The sequence below is a fragment of the Apteryx rowi genome, unplaced genomic scaffold (assembly GCF_003343035.1).
Source record: "Apteryx rowi isolate R43461 unplaced genomic scaffold, aptRow1 scaffold_735, whole genome shotgun sequence".
NCBI lineage: Eukaryota > Metazoa > Chordata > Aves > Apterygiformes > Apterygidae > Apteryx > Apteryx rowi.
This window is the reverse complement of record NW_020451022.1, coordinates 4,172-27,166: the sequence shown is the minus strand read 5'-3', so window position 1 is coordinate 27,166 and position 22,995 is coordinate 4,172. Positions and strand designations below refer to the sequence as shown.

Sequence of the window (22,995 nt, the reverse complement as noted above, 5' to 3'; positions counted from 1 at the left end):
TTGGGTTTGTGCGGGGGGCAGAAGTTGTTTAAGGTTTCTTTGGCAGGACAAGGCTGGAAATGTTTTTTAATGATGAAGTTTTTAAAGCTGACTTACAGAAAGAAAGTGGATTTGTAGCATGATTTGAAGGAAGCCAAGATTCCACTGGTAGAACTTTCGCTGATTCATTCTTTGAATGTATATATAAGAAGCAAAAAAGCATACAAACAGCTCCACTCTTCCTGGCCCACCTTCTATTCCTGGACATTTAAGGTCATTTAAGATAAACTGAGGAAAAAAAAAAAAAAAAGAATGTGTTGAGTGCATATCTCCTAAACACTTTCATGAAAATTATGTTTTGTTTTGCCGTAAGCAAGTTTATACATTAAATGCAACTTTAGCAAAAGTATGTTAAACAGCAGAAGGAACTATTGGTGTACTGTTGTTTCAGCAAAACTTCAGAAAATATTGGCAAGTAAAATAATTTCTGGAGTTTTGCTGTTTTCCTCAGCCAGTTTGAGGTTGTTTCTTTTTCAAGTCAGCATCACTGTTGGTATGTGTTCACCCAAATATTCAAGCCAGAGACCTGTACTTGAGCAGTATTTGTAGTCAAGCATGCATTACCAACATACATAATATCAGAATGAAGACATTTGCAGCATCTGCTTTCCAGTACCAAAATACAACAGAGATTAGGTCTGTTCCAATTTCCAGGACTGCTTTGATTTGCAAGTCTGAGTTTGGGCTGGTGAAGTTGGTGCAAGTAATCCAGCATGGGGAAAATTGACTTGTACAAGGTGTTTACTTCCATGTTGTAATCTGAGCTTCCTCCTGGAAAAAATACTTTCTCGCCCTCCTCAGTGAGTCAGGATCATTGCTGACTTTTTCCACATGACTTTGGGAAACGTTTTTGGTGCCAACAGTATTTGTTCATCTTAGGAGAACTGTGTCCATAACAAATAACTACGCAGTAAGGAGTGCTCTCAAGATCAAGTGCTGGAATTTACAGAATCACAAAGTAGGTTAGGTTGGAAGGGACCTCCAGCGATCATCCAGTCCAAGCCCCTGTTCAAAACAGGTCTATTTAGATCTGGTCACACAGGTACTTATCTAGTTGAGTCTTGAATATCTCCAAGGATAGCGATTCCACAACCCCTCTGGGCAGCCCATGCTGGTATTTGACCACTCTCACGTTTAAAAAATATATTCAAAAAAATCCTTGTATCTAGTTGGAATTTTTCGTGTTTCAGCTTGTCCATTGCCTCTCGTCCTATTGCATGCACTTCTGAGAAGAGTCTGTCGCCATCTTCTCTGTGTCCTCCAATCAGGTAGTTGTAGACAGCAATAAGGTCTCCTCTTAGTCTTCTCTTCTTAAAGCTGAATAAAGACAGATCTCTTAGCCTCTCCTCATATGTAATGTACTCGGCCCCCTGGAACATGGGGAAACCATCTTGGTGGCTGTCTGCTGGGTTTGCTCCAATATACCAACATCTTTGCGTTGGAGAGCCCAAACCTGAACACTACTCCAGGTGTAGTCTCACAAATGCCGAAGGGGAAGGATCACTCCTCTGCTGATTTCACTCATAACAATACAGCCCAGGATGCAGTTGGCCTTTGCTGCAAGGACACACTACTGCCTCATGATCATCTTGTTATTCACCAGGACCCAAGATCCTTTTCTGCAAAGCAGCTTCCCAGACAAATAACCCCCGCCTGTTACTGTTACGTGAGGTTATTCCATCCCAGGTGCAAGACTGCATTTGCTTTTGTTGAATTCTGAGATTCCTGTTAGCACATTTCTCCAACCTGTCCAGGTCCCTTTGAATAGCAGCCTTGCCCTCCAGTGTATTGACCACTCCCCCCAATTTGGTGTCATCTGCAAACTTGCTGAAGTCAGGTTGTTGATGAAGACATTAAACAGTCAGTATTGGTCCCCATATTGATCCCTAAGAGATGCCACCAGCTGGACTTTATACTGTGGATCACAACTCTGAGCCTAGCAGGGCAGCCAATTTTCCACCCATCTTATCTACTTATCCAGCCCATATCTTACCAATTTGGTGATGAGGAAGCTTTGGGGGACTGTCAAAGTCCTTGCTGAAGTCAAGGCAACTTTGCACTCTGCTCTGGAAGTTCTTGAGTCTCTTGGTTTGACAATAAATATGAAAATATTCTAGCCAGTTAAACCATTAATTATTGTTATTCTAAATACTGTAAGGCAAAGTTAATCCTCCCACAGCTCCTTTCACACCCTGTGGCATCACATGACCCAACTGTTTCATTGACATCTCTGGGCCACGTAACTGGATGCGTTTAAGTAGTTACCCAGAGGCAGAATACACAGAGCTTAACCTAACTTGTGGCTTGCCTGTTTACTCCCCATTTGGCAAGTATTTCACTATTAACATTACCATCCCTGATTCTCCATTTCCCTCCAGTGGGGACACAATTGTTGAATATTTTTGAGACACACCTTGTCAGAGGGAGTGCTCCTACAAAGCATTTATGGTTGATGCTTAAAAGACTGGCTGGGATGTTCACCTGAGTGCAGTAACAGTGCAAGAGCTCTTGCCTACTTGTTAGTGTTTTAGAGTTTTATGCGTTTTAGTAGGTACTGGTCATTGCTTTTTCATAGGATAGGTTGCTATTTCTAGGCTGACCAGCAACACGACTACAGTGTTCCACACAAATGAATAGGACATGAGGTTTGGGTTGTTCTTTGTCAAGAAGCAGTAGACCTCTTGGAAAAATGTACCAACTCTGTATCAGTGTATTTGCAATTTACTGCTTTTACATGTTGGAGGTTCCAGTGGTTATCTTGATTCATTTCACACAATTTTCCTGTGAATGGGAAATGTATTAAAGTATTGGCACAAAACATTTTATGACTAGACAAGCCAAATATTGGCCTTTTTAGGCAGTCCAATTTCCTGTTCCAGTGGAAACTTGTCTTGGCAATCCTTTTCAGATGTGTTTCCGATTCTGGTCAGGCCACCTGGTATATGGCTTTCCTCACGTTCCTTTTTTTAGCAAAAGAAGAGAGAAACCACCAACATACTGAGAGCTGTCCCAGCACAGCCAAGGCATTTTCGGTATCAGAACTTGCTCCGGCTGTCAACATAGATCTGACCCTGAATACCAGATTTCCTGTCAAGCAATTTGTAGAGGTTGCTCCACAAGTGCCTTCAGTTCCTTTATCTTTTCTAGACTTGTGTATATTTTAAAGTATATGGTTGAGAACAAATACCTATTGACTGGTCAGCTGAATCAGTCTCTTTATCCTGGTAAGCGTATTAACTGAATCTCCATTAACTACAACATATATGCCTTCATTTAGTCATCTATATTTAGGGTCTTAATCGTGAACTGAATGTTGTCTTTAACTTTTGAGTGTCCTTTACAAGAGATTACAGAGTATCTCCTAAAGCTTAAGATTACTTGGCTTTCTTCTAATGTAATGATAATTAATTTGATGGTCATGCCTGCTCTTTGTTCTCCTATGTATGAGTTTTCAGCCTTTAAATTGTTTCTTTTCCTCACCCAATGCAATACAATTCATTATATTCTTAAGTCTTCTTGAGGCTTTCTGACCAGTTGGGAACTGACTCTTTTTGTGGGGTTTAACTTGTGTTCTAACCAGTCTAATGGCTCAGCCATTTGAATCTCTAGTCTGATTCTTCCTCTTCCTTCTTTAATGAAATGGCTTTCCTAGTGATCAGGAGAGTTGGAAAAAATAAAGGTTTCCAAGACCTCTCACGCAGGTCAGAAGGGGACAGCTTGGAATCAAGACTGAATGAAAGGCAGCTTGAGCAGTCATCCAACAGAGAGAAGAAAGTTCTTTCAAAGCTGAAAGTTTTGAAATGACTTGTCCACATGCATATTAAAAAAAAAAAGGCAAACAAACAAAAAAACACCCAAATCACAACTTTAAAGACTGTAAGGTAGAAGGGGATTGTCATTAATTCATCAAGCAAGCAGGGGAAATTCCAGTGTTGAAAGGGAATGGAGCACACATCTGTCCCTTTATGCTATGTGCATAACTCTAGGAAGCTGACAGGGCACGTCCCTGCAGCTACTGCTAGGGTTAAAAAGTCTCCATTTCAAGAACGCATGTATGTATGCATATGCAAGCTGCCAAAGTGCATGTGGACAAGACTTTGGGAAAGACCTCCAGTTTATGGTAAGTAATCTTCTAGTTTTCACAGTAGTAATTATGCCTTTGTTATTGTTGCCTATGCAGGTGTACTGAATGCAATGCTAGGGAAAAACAGGTAAAAGTGAAAACTTGCAGTGGATTTCAGATTAATTTATTAATAATTCATTTGCAGAGCCCTGTGTGATACTCCTGGTGTGGATCCCAAGCTAATAACAGAGGCATGGGTTTACAATCACTATAGGTGGATTGTATGGAAATTGGCAGCCATGGAAGTGTCTTTTCCACATGAATTTGCTAACAGATGTTTGACACCAGAAACAGTGTTGTTGCAATTAAAATATAGGTATGCATAGCAACGTATTTGGAGTTGTAATTTGTGATACTGTGTCCTTTCTAGTTTGTAATATTTTAAATTAAGCACATCTACCTGATTTATTTATTGAAATGCTTGTATTGTTGAGCTTAATTATATCAATATTAAAAATGTATTGCATGTTATTCGCTAAAAATTTTATAAGTGTCACTTTGCTACAATGGTGCTAAAGCCTGTAGTTTGATTTAGCAATAGTTTGCTACTGTTATTTTAAAGGAAAACGATTGTGATGGATTTTGCATGTTTTAACAGAGTGTCATGGGTTCTTTTTTGTAGATATGATTTGGAAGTTGATAAAAGTAAACGATCAGCGATCAAAAAAATAATGGAGAAGGATGATACTGCAGGTAAAACACTCATACTGTGTATTTCTAAAATCATATCACTGAATACCATTGTGTCTCCTAGCAGTAACAATAAGAATGTGGAAAGTAAAAAAGAAGCAGCAGTAATTGAAGTTACTGATGGCTGGTACGGGATTAGAGCTCTTGTGGATCCGCCTCTCAAAGCGTTCTTGCATAGAAGGCGGCTCACTGTTGGTCAGAAGATCATAGTACATGGAGCAGAACTTGTTGGCTCTCAGAATGGATGTACACCACTGGAAGCCCCAGATTCTCTTATGTTAAAGGTAAAATGAAATATTAGTTCAGCTTGATTGGATGTGACTGAGAGATGTGATGGATGCTATTTACTTGGGCAATGCTGTAAACCAGATGGAGTTCTATATTCAGACAAAAGTTTTGTCAGTTTAATATCCAGATTACTAAGACATGACACAAGGCAGTTAACACTATTCAATAGGATTGGAAGAGGAAGTTTATAGTATAAAATTCTGTCAAGGTATCTGTTGCATGTTTTGTCCATTCCAAATCCTTAATTTGTTGAGACATCAAGTTACAAAAACTATTTATCCATCATAGATAATATAGAAGCGTGAGGAAGAAAGGGAGGGGGAAACAGTTTGTGAGAGGGTGAGCTTGAGGGGGGGGCTTGACTTGTCTGAGGAWAATAATGTGCTGTGTAAAGTTTCAGATTTTTCTATGCTAGTATAAGGCAATGGCTTGTATTTCATGGATACTCATTTCTTAGAGAAGTTTAACTTAGCAAAATTTTAATACCTGCTTAAGATACGTTTTTCAATATGAAAAGAAACCCTGCAACCAAAATGTAGTACATTCAGGTGCAGAAATGAGAGGTTTTTAGTGAGGTTAGTGTAAAAATATTCTTCCCTCTCGTTTAGTAAGTTGGATTTCTTTTTGACCTATCAGTGTCAGTTTTTCATTCAACATTGAACTTATTCAGATTTCAGCAAACAGTACTCGATGTGCACGATGGCATGCAAAACTAGGATTTCATTGGGATCCCAGACCTTTTCCTTTGCCTTTGTCATCGCTTTACAGTGAGGGCGGTGCAGTGGGATGTATTGATGTAGTTATTCAAAGAACTTATCCTATTCAGGTATGGTATAAGTATTTTATAAATCTAATAGATTCTATTAGATCTAACTTATCTAAATAGTTAATTGTTGCATCATTTCTGAAATGAGACATAATATAGAGTGCTAAAAAGTTCATGTGTTTAATATTTCAGTAGTGACGTATCACGATGTAAGAAGAATTTCAGTTTACGCTCAGTATCCTCTGGCTGGCTTTGTTTTCAGCTTCAAAGAATGAGAAATAATTGAATTTCAGATCTAGCAAGCTAAATCTAACAAGCACAGAGCTTGTTTGAAAGGAGAGAAAAAGACACTGACAGCTTCAACTCCAAGTAGAAATGTCCAACCCAGTTTGCCCTATTAATAGCATACAATATCCATGCAAATAATTGAAATAATTTAGAACTATTTGTAAGAATATTTTTTTCTTACATATAGCTGGTTGTATTGTGTAAGATCTATTATTTATAACATTACTGAAAATACAATGCAATTTTTATGTAAAATAGAATGAAAATATTTTAAATATTCAGACAGATTTTAAATATGATCCAACTTCATTGTAATTACTTGCTTTTTAGAACAGACCCAACTATAAGGAGAAGCAGTATTTTCATTGGTAATTAGTCCTCTTAATGTTAACAGTGTAATCAGGATACAACATTCATATTTTGCTACCTTTTCTCAGAGTATGTTATACTTGGCATGTACATGTAGGGTTTTTAATTTCCTCGGCATTTGCTATCTAAAAAGTTATTTAAATGTTGGTCAATGTGGCATGAATTCCACAAAGATAGTATCAGTATTTGTTTGGGTCATTATTTTGATATTTAGTTCATTATTTTAGTGGAGGAAATTGCAACACTCCCTATGTGGACTCCCTGATAGAACTAACATTTACTTAGGTCCCAGAAAGGAGACTGTAATCTGTAGCTTCATCACAGTAGATGGCTTCAAGGCTCGGGAGGAAAGTGGTGCTTTGTATTTTGTCTCCTCAAGGGATCAGCTTGCTGATGTAGGCTCTTTTTTTTTCTTTCTTTCTTTTTTTTCCCCTGAAACACGGAAAATCTTGCTCAAACATAGCAAACATACCAAAATGATAGGAAGACCTGGACTATCTGTCTCCTTTTTACCTGAAGAGTCATGCGGTCTCAGACCCACAGTAACCCTAATTTGAGGTGTCATACTGTGTATAGTAGAGGAAATACATGCATTTAAGGAGGCAGGCAGGGCCTATTTCAACAGTTCACTGCCTCTGAAGGTCCATCCTTTATCCCTTTTTCATCCTGCTCCTGGCTGTACTGTCTTGCTGCTTCTTTATGCTAAATCTGGAACTCACCCAACCCCCTTGCTTAGCTAATTTAGTTCACTAAACCAGGAGAAAACTAAACCAACAAAGAAGCAAACTGCTTTCTGTTGGATTAGCAAACTAACATGTTCAAGTGAGGGTCAGATAAGCACTAGAGCCAGGGCAAGGGAGGAGGCAGGACTGCACAACAAAGAGCAAGGGAAGGGGCCAAAGACTACCGCTTTCAGCTGCAGTGGCCTTTTTGTTTGGCTTACCCATCTCTTCAAACCATGCACTTAAGGCCTCAAGCAAACCAGTTCTGACAGGGCTGTGGATGAGGCTGTAATCCTATGAAAACACTTCAAGCAGAAAAAGTTTAAGGACAATGGCAGAGCAGCATTATAGTTCTTTTACAGCATCTAATCCAGCATGTTAATATAGACTGTACGGTTGAAGTGCAGAGAGAAATTGGGTAGAATACAGTTCTGGTATTTTTTCATCTTTGAGTTTGTTTTTTATCTAAATGTATCTACAAGAGGGATCCAGGTATCTTCTAAAATACATCACTGATATCTGTTATGATAAACTATGATTTTTTTTAGCTGTTGCATCATATAGGTTTAACTACAGCTGCTCCATTCTGTCTGTAAAACTTTATCTAGATTTATCTACCAAGGCAGTGGGTTTTTGCCTTTTATGTATAATACTGAAAGAACTACTACCTGATCAGTTCTTAAAGCATTTTTGCTTAATATTCAGTATTAGAAGGAAGTCAAATGAGTTTAAAAAAATCTGATTTTTGTTTGAATATTTTTATTTCAGTGGATGGAGAAGATGTCAACTGGCTCATACGTGTTTCGTAACAGTCGAGCTGAAGAAAGGGAAGCTGCCAAGCATGCAGAGGATCAACAAAAGAAACTGGAAGCTCTGTTTGCAAAAATCCAAGTGGAATTTGAAAAGCATGAAGGTAAAGCTCTCATTGCTTCAAAACATGTAATGAGAACACAAAAACTTTTTTTTTTTCTTTTTTGGCATTTACAGAAGAATTTAAAGAATCTAACAAAAGCCTCTCTGACAGTAGGGAAGAGGAAATTAGGGGGGGATGGAAGTGAGTGTGTGCATGTTGTTTTGATATTTACTTCCTATGTATTAAGGCCTTCCAGTATGAAACAGCTGCATGCTTACGTGCTTGGCTTTGAGGCTATCTCTGAGACTCTGAGAACTTGCTGGTAGCCAGGCTACTAAAAATTACCATTGAGATGATGCTCAGGAAGGTGCTACAGGACTGAAATTCATAATTCCGTCCTCTTCAAGGATTTGACACTGTCAGACTTGTTCTAGGGGTGGGCACTGCTTAAGGTCTATCTCAATAGATGGTAGTGCCAAGATACTGAGCACTTGACATCTTTCCTCACAAACCATCATGGGATTGTGGAGACCTTAGGTCGATGGGATTACACTGCACAGCCTTGCCAGTGGTTTCTAGCAGTAGTTTCAGGTTTGTTGTTGCTACGAGTGCTGCAGTTGGCTGCTGTTTGCTGCAACCTCATTAAGCTCACTGCTGCACCAGAAATGTGTATTTTTAATTCCTGCTTGAAATCAAAGATTGGTTTATAACTCCAAACTTCCTTGATGTGACCTCCCACGTATCAGTTACCTCACTGCCTTGGTTCATGGTTGATTGGTAAATTTATCGTTACTGGAGCCTGCTATTTGAAGTCTGCTACGCTGAGGCAATTCACCAAAACGCTAGCAGCAAAGACAATTTACCTAATGAGAAGATAAGTGTTCTATCCCTCTAATGCAATAAAGTTAACTTGCGTTGTAGTTTGTGTCCTAAGGAAAGGAGGTTTTGTGTTCAGTCCTGTGGTCACCTTTTGTCACATGAGAGGAGGAGGAAGTGACAGACATACAGATCACATGGTCGAGTATCAGTGTAGTTTCATGGCACCCTGTCAAGTCCCTCACCCTCTCCTAAGTGAAGGCTCTGATATTGGCTTGCTAAGCTGGTAGAAAACTATTGCCTTGTTTGTAGCATTACTTTTCTGTTGGTTTAGCACACTGAACTGGCTCATCGAGGGGTCAGACAAGTCCCAGAACTAGTTTGCCTTTTTATAAAACCTTCCCCTAAGTTTGTGTGATATTCTAGTYTACATTGCATTTAAATGAATATGAATTCTTTTCACTAGCATTGTCCTAAAGAAAATGAATTTTTGTAGAGTAGCAGTTTGTATTTTTATTTGGACAAGGCCTAAATACTATCATGCTTCTTACATATTTTTTTCTTTATTTTTAAAATGTAATGGCTGTATCTGACATATTGGGTTTTTTTAACAGAGAGAACAAGCAGAAGAACACTGAGATCACGCATAGTCACAAGACAGCAAATCCATAATTTGCAAGATGGTGCAGAACTTTATGAAGCAATTCAGAATGCATCTGATCCTGGCTATATGGAGGTAATTGTAGATGTTACTGGGCTAATTTTGAAATGCTGGTAGAATTATTTCCAATTTAGCACCTGCTGCTAAAATCAACCATTRAATTACCATGTATTTTGCCTTCTTTTAAGATTTCCTACAGTATGCTTATTGCTAAGTAAGTTAGAATAAAAAATTTGAAAAATATTTGAATGAAAGCTTGTTAAAATAGCCAAGTAATATCTTGGATTGCAAAAAAGAATAAATTATTCTCTCTTGATATAACAAATCCAGAATATAGTGCAATTATGAGTTAATATTGTTTGTTATTTTATTACTTTGTTCTGTCTTATGTAGATGAAAACTAAATGTGTCTATTAAGTCTTTAGAGTTGTATACATTTTTCTTGCAAGCTGTTCACTGAAGTATTTGAATGATTATACTGACTTTCTCTCTTTATTCCCTGTTCCAATTCAATCCCAATTTTTAAGTGTTTATACCTTTATTAATTAGATGGAGGTGATTAGTCCCTACCAGTTGTTATAGATTAAATGCGTGCCTAATCTGTTGCAAGATCAGGGTCCTTGACTGCACTAAAACCCTATAGCTGTGACTTTCTCTGATAAAATGTTATGCATATCTGTTATGTTACATGTAAAGGCATCTGGATCTTGAAGGCTTGGTCAGAAAGATAATGCTCCTGATGCATTTTSATATAAATCACTGTGTCAACTCAGAGACAGCAGTCAGCTGAGAGGCATGCATCTCTTTTTTTTTTTTTTTCTCTCAAAGAACTTTCTTCTAATATATAAACATGCCTGTTATACTAAATATTCATCTTAAGCAGACTTCTCACCAATTACCATGTAAGAACAGCATATAATATAATACTAGTATTCACATGGTGCTTAGCTTCGGTTAAGACTGGTGACCCCCCTGTGTTAACATAGAATCATTTCAAGTCCTAGTAGTATATCAGCTGAACAATAGATTATTTGTAACAGAAGAATACTTGGAAAAGAGGCTGTCTAAAAACCTTGAGAGGATTTTTTTTTTTTTTTAATTAATAAGAAAAGATACTGAATACTTTTTCCCTTGGTTACAGGGCTATCTCAGTGAAGACCAATTAAAAGCTTTGAATGCTCACAGGCAGATGATGAATGATAAAAAGCAAGCTCAGATACAGGCAGAATTCAAGAAGGCAGTAGAGTCTGCAGAACAGGAAGAACATGGTTGTTCCAAAAGGGATGTGTCTACTGTATGGAAATTATGTGTGGTAGACTACAGAAAGCAAGAAAAACATAATGGTTAGTACTTGGACATGTGTAAGTGACTGTAATTTACACATGATAACAGCTCAACATAATAGGTATATTTGAAAAGAGTTTCCTAACAGTGTTCCAGCTTGCATGTCAACTTTTATGGTTGTATTTGGTTTTGCTTTAAGCTCTTTGGGTAGAGGGCGTGCTGTGGATTTCTTTTGTTTTGTTTAAGAAGCCTTCACATTAGTATTGTACACCTAATATATCTTAATCTGATATTTTCAGGAGTGATACTGAGTATCTGGCGTCCACTGCTAGATGTCTGTTCCCTACTAAAGGAAGGAAGTCGGTACAGAATCTACCAGCTATCAGCATCCCAGTCCAAAGGAAGATCGGACCCAGCTAAAATACAGTTAACAGCAACAAAGAAAACTCAGTATCTACAATTACCGGTAAGTGCTTTAACTTCATGAAGATGTGTCATGATTAAAAAGTATAACAGTCTGCATGACAGTATGTTGTAAATATTTAAAATGTGTATTTTCAGGTCTCACAAGAGATGCTGTCACAGATTTTCTTTCCTAGAAAGGCTCTGACATTCACAAGTTTATTGGATCCTTCTTTTCAGCCGCCATGTGCTGAAGTTGATTTAGTGGGAGTTGTAGTTTCTGTTGGCAAAACAGGTATGTTGTAGACCATGTTCATGTCTTTCCATTGAATAAGTACTAAAACTTCTTATTTCAAAATTCTAGATGATCTTGGTATTGTTCAGCAGGTCTGTCAAAACCTGCTACAAAACCTAATACAGCCCGTCACCATGACATGCTGGCAGATATTTTTTGATTTCCCTAAAGAAAAAATGTCTTCCCTTATTTGTTCAGGAACTACTTTAGTGTGGGAAAATCCAAGCTCAAGAGAAGCTTTTACTTTAGGCATTGCAGAGGTTGTCTTGCATGCACGTGAGCTCCTCTTCTGTGTAAAAATATCATGAAACCAGGGAAGCACAGCCATTGATGCTCCTGGCCAGAGACAGRCTGATAATCTTTTGGTTGAAAAAAGAAAGCACCATAGGAATATTGGTGTTTAAAACACAGACTTTGAATTGGTCTCTGCAATCAGTAGGGAGCTAGTGTAGGCTATGAATGAACCATCAAACATCTGTTACCATGCAGATAGGCTGCACTGTTACATTTATCAATTAGAACTCTTTTAAGATGTGTTATTTCTTTTTATAAATACAAATTGCAGTAATCAACCTTTATTTAAAGGTTTATCATTTAATTCAATTTTTTCCTTGTTTTTAGGTTTCATTACTTTGGTGTACTTGTCTGATGAAAACTATAATCTAGTGGCAGTAAAGATCTGGACAGATCTTAGACACCTTGCTGTTGAAGATATAGTTGTCCGCAGTTCGTTCATTTCTGCAAGCAACCTTCAGTGGCAATCTGAATTCAGATCAGAAATTCCTATGCTTTTGGCTGGTGATCTTTCTGTATTCTCTGCCAGTCCAAAGGAAAACCATCTTCAAGAGAAATTTAATGAACTGAGAAGTGTGATAAAGGTAAACCTTTTAGTTCAACAGTTAATTTTAGTTATTGCTGTGTTGTATTCTTCACCAAAGAATCTGTTAGTACTGATAACTCTTACAGTAAGTAACGCATGTAATGTTGACTTTTAGGGGGATTTTGTACTGTCCTTAAGATGTGCCACAGAATATTCTCTGGCTAACAAAAGTAGTGGAACTGTCAATGGGGAAATCTGCCACTGACACTTTCGCTCTAGCCTTTTTAAAGTTTCCTGTCTTGCTCAATTGAACACGTTCATTAACCAAATGGCTGTTAAAACAATTATTTTAATTTTGTAGCTGTGTTAAGTAGTGCATCTGGTCATGCCTTCTCACTTCTTACTGAAAAACAGGTTTAAGTACAGAAGGAAGTGTTTCTTGTTAACAGTATCAGGAAGGTATATTTTGCCCCCCACCCCATAGAAGGTGCAGCAGTCTTCTAAATTGTTGGTTACCCATAAAATAAACTTCTGGCAGAATCATGATGAGAAAGCTTAGTCCCAAAAATTTTGTTTGCAAGCATATAATACTTCTGTAATTTAAAAAACTGTTACTGCATTGTAATCTGTTCTTCTTTACAGAATGTGGATTCCTTTTGTTCTGATGCCGAAAGAAAATTGATGAATTTGCTCCAAAGAAACGGCCCATTTACACCCAGTTTACCTAAAAGATATGGCTTGGAATGCCTTTCCCCTTGCAACTCAGGCCTTTATGCAGGGTGTAACAGTTTGGTAAGCTTCTTGTAACTAATACTGATTTTATACAAACATTACTTAAAGTAATAATATAAGCACATTTTATACTAATGGCTTATACTGATTGGTTTTTCTCCTCAAAATTTCCACAAAAATTGTAGCTAGAGATTTGTTGCATTTTCGTCACCTCTTTGTCCACTAAAGTCAACATCCTTATGCATTTTTTTGGTAAATTATGTTTACAGAAGTGTTCCAGTGGTGCTTAACTTCCTTTCTAATTTTATATGAGTAAATTGAATCCTCTTTTCCCTTACGGGTGACTTACTGCTTTCTAGGTCCCATTATGAAGACTATCTGACATATGGATGTCACTGGGAGGAAAATTCTTCATCAATATTTTATTTTTCTTCCAGGACAGTCTGCAAGTCCTACCCTTGTTTAGATAATATATCTTCTGCTCTTTTTTTCTAGATATAGTTCACTTATAGTTTACTTAGTAAATGTTTACATTTGGAGCAATCTCAACATCAGTTGTTGAAGTTAAATAGTACTCTCTTTTCCCTGAAGGTTGCTGGTGGTAAGTTGTTCCAGAAGCATAGCCAGTCGGAGTGAGTGAGTCGGAACAAAATTTTTTTCTGCCGCTAGTTGCTAGGGAGGTGGAAGCACCCTGATATAAGACTAATTCCTGGGGACTAGATTAAAAAGTCTGCAAAGCATCATTTTCTATTTTCAGAGGCAGTTCTAATATTTAATTCTGAAGGTTTAGTGGTATATATAATTTTATTAAATATATTAATCAATTTAAAATAAATGAGACTTTAAAGGTATACCGAAGTTAAGCATGGGTTTGAATGGCTTGCAGTGTAGTGATCATCTTGTGCATATGGTTACCTTAATTTTTTCAGTCTATATGCTGCCCTCCTTTCTTTATTTTCCCCCTTTTTTTCCCAGTTTTCTTCTCTATTTTTCTTTAACAACCTTTTGAGTATATATTCAGTGCAGTAGAAATCAAAGTTAACTCTGTTCTGTAATGATTATTTTGAATTCTTACAATCTGGCACAGAAAAAATTCCATATGTTTAGTTTAGATTTCAGAAACTGAAACTTTTCTGTCTTAATGTGCCTTTAAAAATGATTTATCAAGCATCAATCCTTGAAAAAAAAAATGTTAATCACTATCAGAAGATAACAAACTTAACTTGGACATGAATGATGGCATAGCATTTTTGTATCAGTTTTTTTCCCTCTTGTGTGGAAATTTTTGAGGAAGCTAACAAAATAGTATGTTTTATTTAACATAAAACTTGCTTCTTTTTTAAACAGGTCTCCTCTCCTAATATCGAAGTAAAGTATCATAGCCCTTTGGCAAATAGCATACAGAATTTGAAACTTGTCCCACAAGGCTCAGCAAAAATGTCTTCATCTGCTACTACTAATGAAGACCATCCCAAAAACAGCAAAAAGAGAAAAGCTATGGACTTGCTCAGCCRCATACCTGCCCCTCCACCACTGACACCAATCTGTTCAACTGTTTCTCCATCTTTAAAAAAGGCATTTCAGCCTCCACGAAGTTTGGGTTTTCAGCACAGCAAGTCACCAAAAGAAACAAACCGGAATATCAGTCATGCCACCCCCTGTAGAAAATTGAGAGAGACTGTCCATCTTCCTGAGAATGATCTGGTTGCAGATGAAGAGCTTGCGATGATTAACACACAAGCATTCATAAATACTTTACCAGAAGAAAAGCAGATTGATTGTGTAAATGAAAATAGCAGTACAACAGCTACTAATTTATCTGATGATCTTTCACGAAAAAATAGTTTTAAATCTGCTGGGGAAGCAAATAACTCTTTAAAAAACTGTGCTGAAGGAGCTGAGACTTTTCAGAAGGACACAGAGGAAGCTGAGGGCTCATTAACAGACTGCAGAAAGCTACAGAGACAAAAAAAAGAATGCTACTAAATTCGTGTGTACAGTATTGTATATATTTCAAATTCAAATGATTTTTACACTTTGTACATTAAATCCTGATTGTATTTAATAAAGATACATTACAAAAACAAAGATTAACTGGCATTTCATCTGCAAAATATAATAAATTGGAGTTGAATAATTATACATTTCCCACACAGCTATGTATGATACAATAGGCATCAGCGTGGCTGAAGGTTTATTGACATTTTATAAGCCATTGCTTTGATTCTGATGTATTCCTGAATTACAGCACAATCTTTTGTTTCTGTCTGAAACCATCAGTTTTGTTGGCCTCTGTTAGAACAGTTGTTTGGCTGTTAGAAGTAAATATGGAGCACATCTATTGGATTAGCACTGTGCCAAATAGGTGAAAACAATTCCCTGATTCCATTATAACCAGAATTTAACACTTTAATTCTGGAATATTGCTTTTTAATTTCAGTACAATTCTCGTAATGTTTTTTTTCCCTCATACTTCTTATAGTGCTAAAAGTTTTAGAAAACAGCTGTAACTGTGAAGGTTTGATAGCAATGTATAAATGGATTAACAGATTAATCCTTGGGCAATGTTTCTAAACTACTCAGTTGTAGTTAAAGGTACCACTTCGAGCCACAATGTTATGGAAAGAATGATCTTACTTTAATTTCATCACTTATGAGTTCTTTCTGCCAGGAAAATATTCAAGCGCAGTAGTGAGTACTTTTACTCATTACTTTGTTCTCATTAAGCTCAACAAGCAAGACTTCTCAGAACTGGAATTTCTACTACTCTACTTTCTCCACTCTAGCAAGCTGAGCTGCAACCTCCATTGGGATTTTGCTGTCAGCCTGCCCTGTCCTGCTGCCTCCCGCCAGGCGCCTGCCAAAGGTGGATGCTCCTGCAGGAGGCCAGCAGCTCCCCCACCAACCTGGGGGGGACCTGGGGACGGCTGAACGTTGTAGCAGGACCAGAGAATTGTAATGGGGTGTAAGCGGCTTCACTACACAACTGCTGATGTTTCTGTAAGCCTTGGTGCAATGCTGCAGAGCCAGGTTCCCTAGGCCCCCTTGTTCACAATTATTTATGACGAAGACCATTTAAGACACTACTACCTTAAATGCTGCTTGAGTAAAAAATTTATCCCGTATGTCTGCTACTGTCCTACAAACAGCTTTGCTTTAGCACAGTGACAGCATGATATTTCTTTATGCCTCTTAAMTCATCTGTCTACTAAACTGCTAATTAGTTAAGCTGTACCTATGCTTCTCAGTGTCTAGTGCTACCTCTCTTCATTTCCTACCGCAAAATTAAGCACTACTGTCCCTTTCTACAACTGCTGTCTAATATTTCACACCTACTTTAAAAAATTGCCATTGCAAATGCTGCATTTTAAAAATTGCTTCCTGAGGCTTCCTGATAAGGAAATAATCAGTGTGATTTAAAGATACAGACAAAGGAAAAGTAGTGCAAGATAGCTTCTTTCTTTCATTCATCCATCAGTGTGTGGGTTCTCAGCACTTTGTCATGGAAGGAGCTGATTTCTCCACTTATGTACACTTTTTTTTTATTCTTTCTTAAGTAATTATTTTCTGCAATAGAATTTGTGCTTTAGGTTATTTCAGGTATGTTGTAGACTTATGTTTCAACTATTTAGAGCTGTTTCTGTAGCCCTGGTCCTGCTTGCCAGAGTTGAGTGCTAGACTAGCACTAASAGCTGCTTTGAAGAGCCTCTATACACGGCCTTGTGTCAGGCCCGGCTGAACTCAGCCTCTTCTGCCAGCCCAAGTCTTGGCCAGATAAAGAGCTCGGTTCAGTGTTAAAGCTTTTCTTGAGGCTGGAGAAACTGTTTGGCTGTGTAAGAGCTAAAGCGAGAAAAGCACGAATCAAAGCAGCAGAGATGTAGACGTAGAACAGGAACACTGTTAAATCTTGATATGGTCTTGTAGAGCTACTTTTTTGTTTTATGAGTCACTTTGCCTCTCTTAAAGCCAGCAGTAATGCCCTGGACAAGATAGAGGGGGAAGAGACAACAGGCCATGAGAGACATGCAGCCAGGTAAGAGGTAGCAAAATGTCAAGAAAGAACCACTGCACGGAGGAGGACTTGACCACTTAGCCTGTAATGAAAGAAAGCATTTGGGAATATCTAGTATTATCTATTAGTGACAGCTAGGTGGGGAAAAAAAAGAGAGTGATGAGCACAGCTAGCAAATTTCACTGTACACATGGCTGGATTTTAGTGGCGGAAGAAGGATTGGGCAGGGGTGTACAGTTTGTACTGGGTACAGTGGGCTTGGCTCAGTCATGTAAACCTGTGAAATTATTGTCCACTGACATTTAAAGACTTGTAAGATACAAAAGTCTACATTAGAAATATAGTAGAAAAATACAAGAATAATTTAGAAAAATGTAAAAATGAAGACAGACATTTATACCCTGACAATTAAAACACATTGTGAAATCTGCCCCTTAATTAATTGGTGCAAGGTTTGTACGTGGCACATGTGGTCTCCTGTCGGCAAGGGCTGCCTGGGGGCTGTGCTGGGTCCCTCGGCCGCCAGCTGCCTGGGGGCCCCCAGCGCTCCTCTCAGCTCCACTCGGCTTTTCAGCCCGAAGAACGCTGTGGAAGGTAACACCGTGCTCGTACTGCTCCTTCATCCGCTGTATCTTTTGTCGAGGGACAGCATGAATGTTTCTTCTATAGAACCAACATGAATAGAAAATACAGGTATTTAGTCGTCCATATATTATAGGTTATCTTAAGCTTGCTAAGGTTCCTGCTGTGCTCAGGACTTCAGGTCTCGTCCCCAGCGATATGATTCTAGCCCTTTTTTGCTATTGTTAATCATTGCCACCTACATTTCAAAATTATTTTTGATGACTTTGTTGCAAAACATAACCCAAAGATTTTGGTGAGCAGCCAGGCCGTGAGATGTTAGATGAATACTTTGAAACACGGGCCAGCTAGGAAAGCAGTGCGTAGACCTGTGTATCATGTCATATGAATACTGCTGTTACTTAGTGCAAACAGCTTGCCAGGCTCGGGGAGCTTTGACACACCTGCGGAAAGGCAGCCAGGGGCTGTAGTGCCGCTGCCTCACAACAGACACGTGCAGGGCCAGACCCTGCTGCTGTGGTACCTGAGTGGGAAAACTCAGCCCAGGTGCTCTCTGGGCTGAAACACCAATGCCTGCTGCTGGCTGCTGGCAAACACAGGGACTTGAGGGGAAGGCGGTGGGAAGACAAATGTGGTACAATTTGGTGTTTGCCACAGAGGCTGGCCACACTCATGCATTGGGAGCAAATGAAGAAGTGGCTGAGAGGGAGGGGAACAGGGTGCTCAAACATGCAGGGCTTGCTGGAGAGACCAGAAACAGCTGCAGATGCTCAACACTTTAGTGTGAATTGGTTTTCCAAAAAAAAAAAAAAAAAATTTTTTGCAAAAAGTTTTTGCAAACTCTTGATAGCCTTGTTTTTTGCCATTTAGCTCTTTAAAGTGCCATTAGTGATTCAGCATGCAGGATGGATTCATTCTGGCACAAGCTTCTCCTGCATCTGTATTTTTTGCAGTCTTGCAGTGTGCACGTCCTGGAGCACTCAAAAAAACCCTTTTTCCTGGCAGCAATGAGGTGCTGGTCATGCAACAGGACGAGCACCCTACTTGCAATGTGGCCACAAGGCTCTCCAGCAGTCAGTGCCCCGTGAGTGCCCAGGACCAGCACCCAGCACACACTTTATTGCCAGCAAAGATGCAATGTGGACATGCAGTCCTGGAACCAGAGGGGTAACAGCAAACCAACCCCTGCTCCTTCCCTCTTTGTACCAGAGCTGTGGAGATGGTAAAGGACTTGTGCTCTCAGAGTGGTATCCTAAATCACACCAGGGTGTGCAGGACCCATAAGCAGTGCTCTGGAGAGAGTTAGCTGTGATTGTATGGGAGACCAACGTTGTCCACATCAGTTTTGGGGGGGGGGGGTAAAAGGTTGTGGTATCTAGGGAACCTAGCACTGGTGGAAACTAGTGGAAACGAGGGATGTTTACCCGCTATCTAGAAATGTGCAGCACAGACTGAAGGCCCTCGTGCACTGGAAAGCACCTTCAGTTGTCCCTGAACCATTTGCCAAGGGGCTGTCTCAAACTGAATGTATTTGAATCAGCTTTACAGTGCTTGCAGGCTACCATAAACCGTTGACTTGTTTCAACTGATTAATAAAACAAAATACAAGTTAGTTACCAAGCAGTTCGTCCTATAATTAATGATTACTGCTAAAATCCATCTCTGCAGTGATGCCCTACAAATCCCTCCTGGCTGGTGCTGGTGAAGCACATGCTGGCCCAACTGTGTGAGGCTACATCGTGGCCATTCTCACTGGCCTTTGGCCCCAAGCCATCAGCTGCCGTCTGCCGTGTCATGGCTCCCTTGGGGCTGTGAATGCTCTGCGGCACAGACCTCTGACATTTGTCTCCATCAAGCATAAAAAGAACAACACTGATTCTTGACTGGAGTTCCTAGCTGATACAAAAACATTAAAAAATTGCCAACACCTAAAATCAGTCGGAGTGAAGTAACCATGTCCTGTTTTCTTGAGATAAGTAAGTTAGCACAGGCTTGCTTCTGGGTCTCATAGGTAGGGGTGCACTCTGTGCTGCAATGTACTGCACAGCCAGCTGGCTACAGGCCAGGGAATTTGTCTGCATGGATTTTGCAATAACATAACTGTTCACCTGCATCCACTAGCCAAACAGCATATTTAGAGCCATATTTGGTTACCTCTGTTACAACAGTATCATGCAGAAGTGATATGCACATTGTACCCTTTTGTATGTGTGTGTTAAGAGCCTCTAGAACCTCATTTCTTGGAAGTGCTTAATGTAGCATCCCACCACACTACAGCAAGATGGTATTTATTATGGTTATATTTTTTTAAGAATAGAAGTCAGGATATTGTCTGTAGTGTCTCTACATGTCTTGCACCCAAATACAGAAAGTGCTGTTCAAAACACAGAACAAAAATCAGGGTCCCTGCCCCTAGACATTTGCAGTATGAATATATGCTTCAGGCAGGTACCTTTACTAGTCCACCTTTGACTGACTCCCTTCAGATCAGTCAGACTCTTTTGGGGCTGAGCTCACTGCACATCAGGTACTGAGTAACAGAACAATTTCACAGTTCTTCTGTTGTCATCTATTAGGGTTTTTTTTTTTTTTTTTTAGCACATGCAAAGAGGAAGAGGGCTAACCTTTCTTCAGAGCACATCAATAAAATGAGAAACTCCCTGCTGAATCAAAGAGAGAAAGATGTACCTTGCCAGTTCTTGAACACTGAACTTCCAGGGTGTATCTGGCTCTCGGAATATAACTTCATAGTTATTTTCAAGGGCCTGAAGAAGTACACAGAAGTTTTAGCCGTAGACAGATGGCTGCCGAGCCCAGGGGTAGCTGGTTTTCCTGACTCTGTGAGCACCACCCTGAGATTTTAGCTGGCCGAGAAGAGACGAGTCACATCCCACCAAGAGCCACAAGGAAGGAGATAACAGTGATCCTCACCAAGACTGTGGGCTGAGTCCCAGCTAGTTCATGTCCTCTCACATCAGGGATTTGAGTTCCCAGCAAACCTCAGCATAGCTCCTGGCTATGTAATACAATTAATTACTTGATTGCTTTTGCTCTTGGATTTTTTGGGGGGGTGGGAGGGTTGCCCCCTGAGGAAGTTATATAGAAGCAGAAAGGAGGCAGGGAACTCTGCTGACCTTTTTTACATTTTGTCCACCTCTGGTTGAGATCTCTCACTGGCTACATAGTCACCTACAAGCATTCACAATTTGTACTATTGTAGTAACACACCTAGGGTTTGCAGCACTACTATTAATACTTGCCTCTTTTGGGCTCCAAAAAAACAATACTTAGACTCAAATTTCTTAACTGGCAAGACCATAACCCAAGAACTTATAGCTGTGCACAAGCATGAATGTAAGGTTGGCACTGACATTATGAAATTGTATAAAAATATTGCCAATAAATGCTGTCCCTGCCAGAATCACTGAAAACAGATACAAATGCATCCTCAAAGACACTTTATTGTGTATTTTTCACAAGTCCTGAACTAAAACTATAAATCATATCTTGATATATTTGTCAACTAATAATTCTGAAACTGTTAAATTCATGCTACTTTTGGGGAAGGGGGTGACAGCCTGAGCGCCAGGAAGTTACAGGGGAAGATCAATGACTGTTAATCTTTTTGAGTGATTTTGCTTCTGCTCCATTATACAGCCAACTAGATAGAACAAGGACACTGGCATCTCTTTCCTTACTTCTTCACGGCATCAATTATCATTAACTATAATTAGAGAACTAAGGGAAAACGGAAGTAATTATTTTTAGCCATGGTAAGAACCCTTTCCATTAGATTGCCTCTTAAATGTCATAGCTGAGCATGTAAAAGCAATAAATCATAGCTTTCCCTACCATCATCACATACGGCTTCATTTCCCAAGCATGGATGTTGGTATTATCAATAATAACCGGGCTTTTCCCATTCTTCATTACTTTGTCTGCTGTAATGCAACACATTAAGTAAAGCTAAAACATATTAAATAACAGACTGATCCAGGTTTTATTAGCCCCCAGCATCCTTTCTTCGGCCCACTCCTAGCGTACTTGGCTCTCGACCCTGACGTGGGTTTTCACCTACCGCCCAAATGCAACCAGGGGACAGTAAATCAGCTGACGCCTTCCCAAAGGATGTTATGCAGCCAGTGGCTTTGCTCAGTGGTAAGATCTGAAATGCCTGTAGATCATGCTTACAGGTCCATAAGCACTAGACAGCCACAGCAGGTATTAATGACTATTTGCAGAAGACGTCTGCTCCGTGATCTCAACGTACGTTTGCCATTTCCACAAAGGAGTTCAGAGCGCAGCCTCAGAAGCGTGTTACGCTTTTCTCCCTGAAACAGACACCTGGATTGTTTCATTCTCAAACGTACAATTAAGTTTGCAAGTTTCCTCTGGGACATCACTAGTAACTCGGCGTAACACCCACTTCCCAGTGGGGACCGACACTGGAGGAGTTTTACACTGTGAACAACAACGTGCCAACAGTGGTACTGAGCCGCTGCTGTGCTGGTGTTGGCATGCCACCTGCTGTTACCAAGCTACCTAGTATTCACTGTTCTACTTCCTAAAATAACATCCATCACCAACCTGTGGTCATTTCTGAATTCTTCTCTTTTGTGCTATAAATTCAGACATTGTAAATAATTTTTTTAACCAGTAAACCATGAACATCAGTGGATGATGCACTCCAAAATTATCTTCCCAGAGTGTTACTATACTGTACACCACTACTTTGAGATACTTTATTTTGGGGGCTAAGTTTACGGATAGTTTATGAAGGTAAAACTATGCTAAGAAAACCTGGCTCCATGTCAGTCACCTCTCGCTTGGTTCCATTTGTGTGCCTCCTCCAGGAAGTCATGCTGAAACACGTACACACCGTTTCTATTAAAGAAGTCATCAGTACTAAGAACTACAGCATTGGGGTAGTCACGTTTCAGTTGTCTGAAAAAAAAGATCAAAGAAGGATTAGTGCACACTAATGTACTCCTTTAGAACAGAGCATTAAATCGAGAGCCTGGTGAATGCTCTGCAGCTTTGCAGAGCGCTTTGCTTTGAAAACCCCAACTTCAAGAGAACTGAAAATAACGTAATTGGTAGAGGGACACATAGGAGGACAGGAGTGGAGCTTAAAAAGATGTTCTTGATTCCTTCAATTCAGCAATCTATAACAGAATATCAATATATGAGTCTTTAATGATATTAATTAACAAATTCAATTTTCTTTCAGAGTTAGCTGAAAAGAGATGATTG

The 22,995-nt window shown here is 39.3% G+C and overlaps 2 protein-coding genes across 2 annotated transcripts in view; one reads left to right on the top strand and one right to left on the bottom strand.

Annotated features, from left to right (window-relative positions):
* Positions 1 to 15,140, top strand: part of BRCA2 (BRCA2, DNA repair associated) — a 39,908-nt gene extending 24,768 nt beyond the window's left edge. Inside the window, exons 18-28 of the mRNA XM_026087806.1 lie at positions 4,308 to 4,478; positions 4,785 to 5,136; positions 5,811 to 5,966; positions 8,054 to 8,198; positions 9,569 to 9,690; positions 10,757 to 10,958; positions 11,199 to 11,365; positions 11,461 to 11,596; positions 12,218 to 12,474; positions 13,059 to 13,208; positions 14,496 to 15,140. Coding sequence (XP_025943591.1) covers positions 4,308 to 4,478; positions 4,785 to 5,136; positions 5,811 to 5,966; positions 8,054 to 8,198; positions 9,569 to 9,690; positions 10,757 to 10,958; positions 11,199 to 11,365; positions 11,461 to 11,596; positions 12,218 to 12,474; positions 13,059 to 13,208; positions 14,496 to 15,134 — 2,497 coding nt within the window. The 3' untranslated portion in view covers positions 15,135 to 15,140. The remainder of the gene's footprint in view (positions 1 to 4,307; positions 4,479 to 4,784; positions 5,137 to 5,810; positions 5,967 to 8,053; positions 8,199 to 9,568; positions 9,691 to 10,756; positions 10,959 to 11,198; positions 11,366 to 11,460; positions 11,597 to 12,217; positions 12,475 to 13,058; positions 13,209 to 14,495) is intronic.
* Positions 15,141 to 17,573: 2,433 nt separating this feature from the next.
* Positions 17,574 to 22,731, bottom strand: N4BP2L1 (NEDD4 binding protein 2 like 1; the record flags this gene model as incomplete). Its single annotated transcript, XM_026087803.1, has 4 exons — positions 17,574 to 17,823; positions 20,431 to 20,507; positions 21,595 to 21,683; positions 22,562 to 22,731. Coding segments are annotated over 4 exons (565 nt in total), but the record flags the coding sequence as incomplete, so codon positions are not given.
* Positions 22,732 to 22,995: the final 264 nt, after the last annotated feature.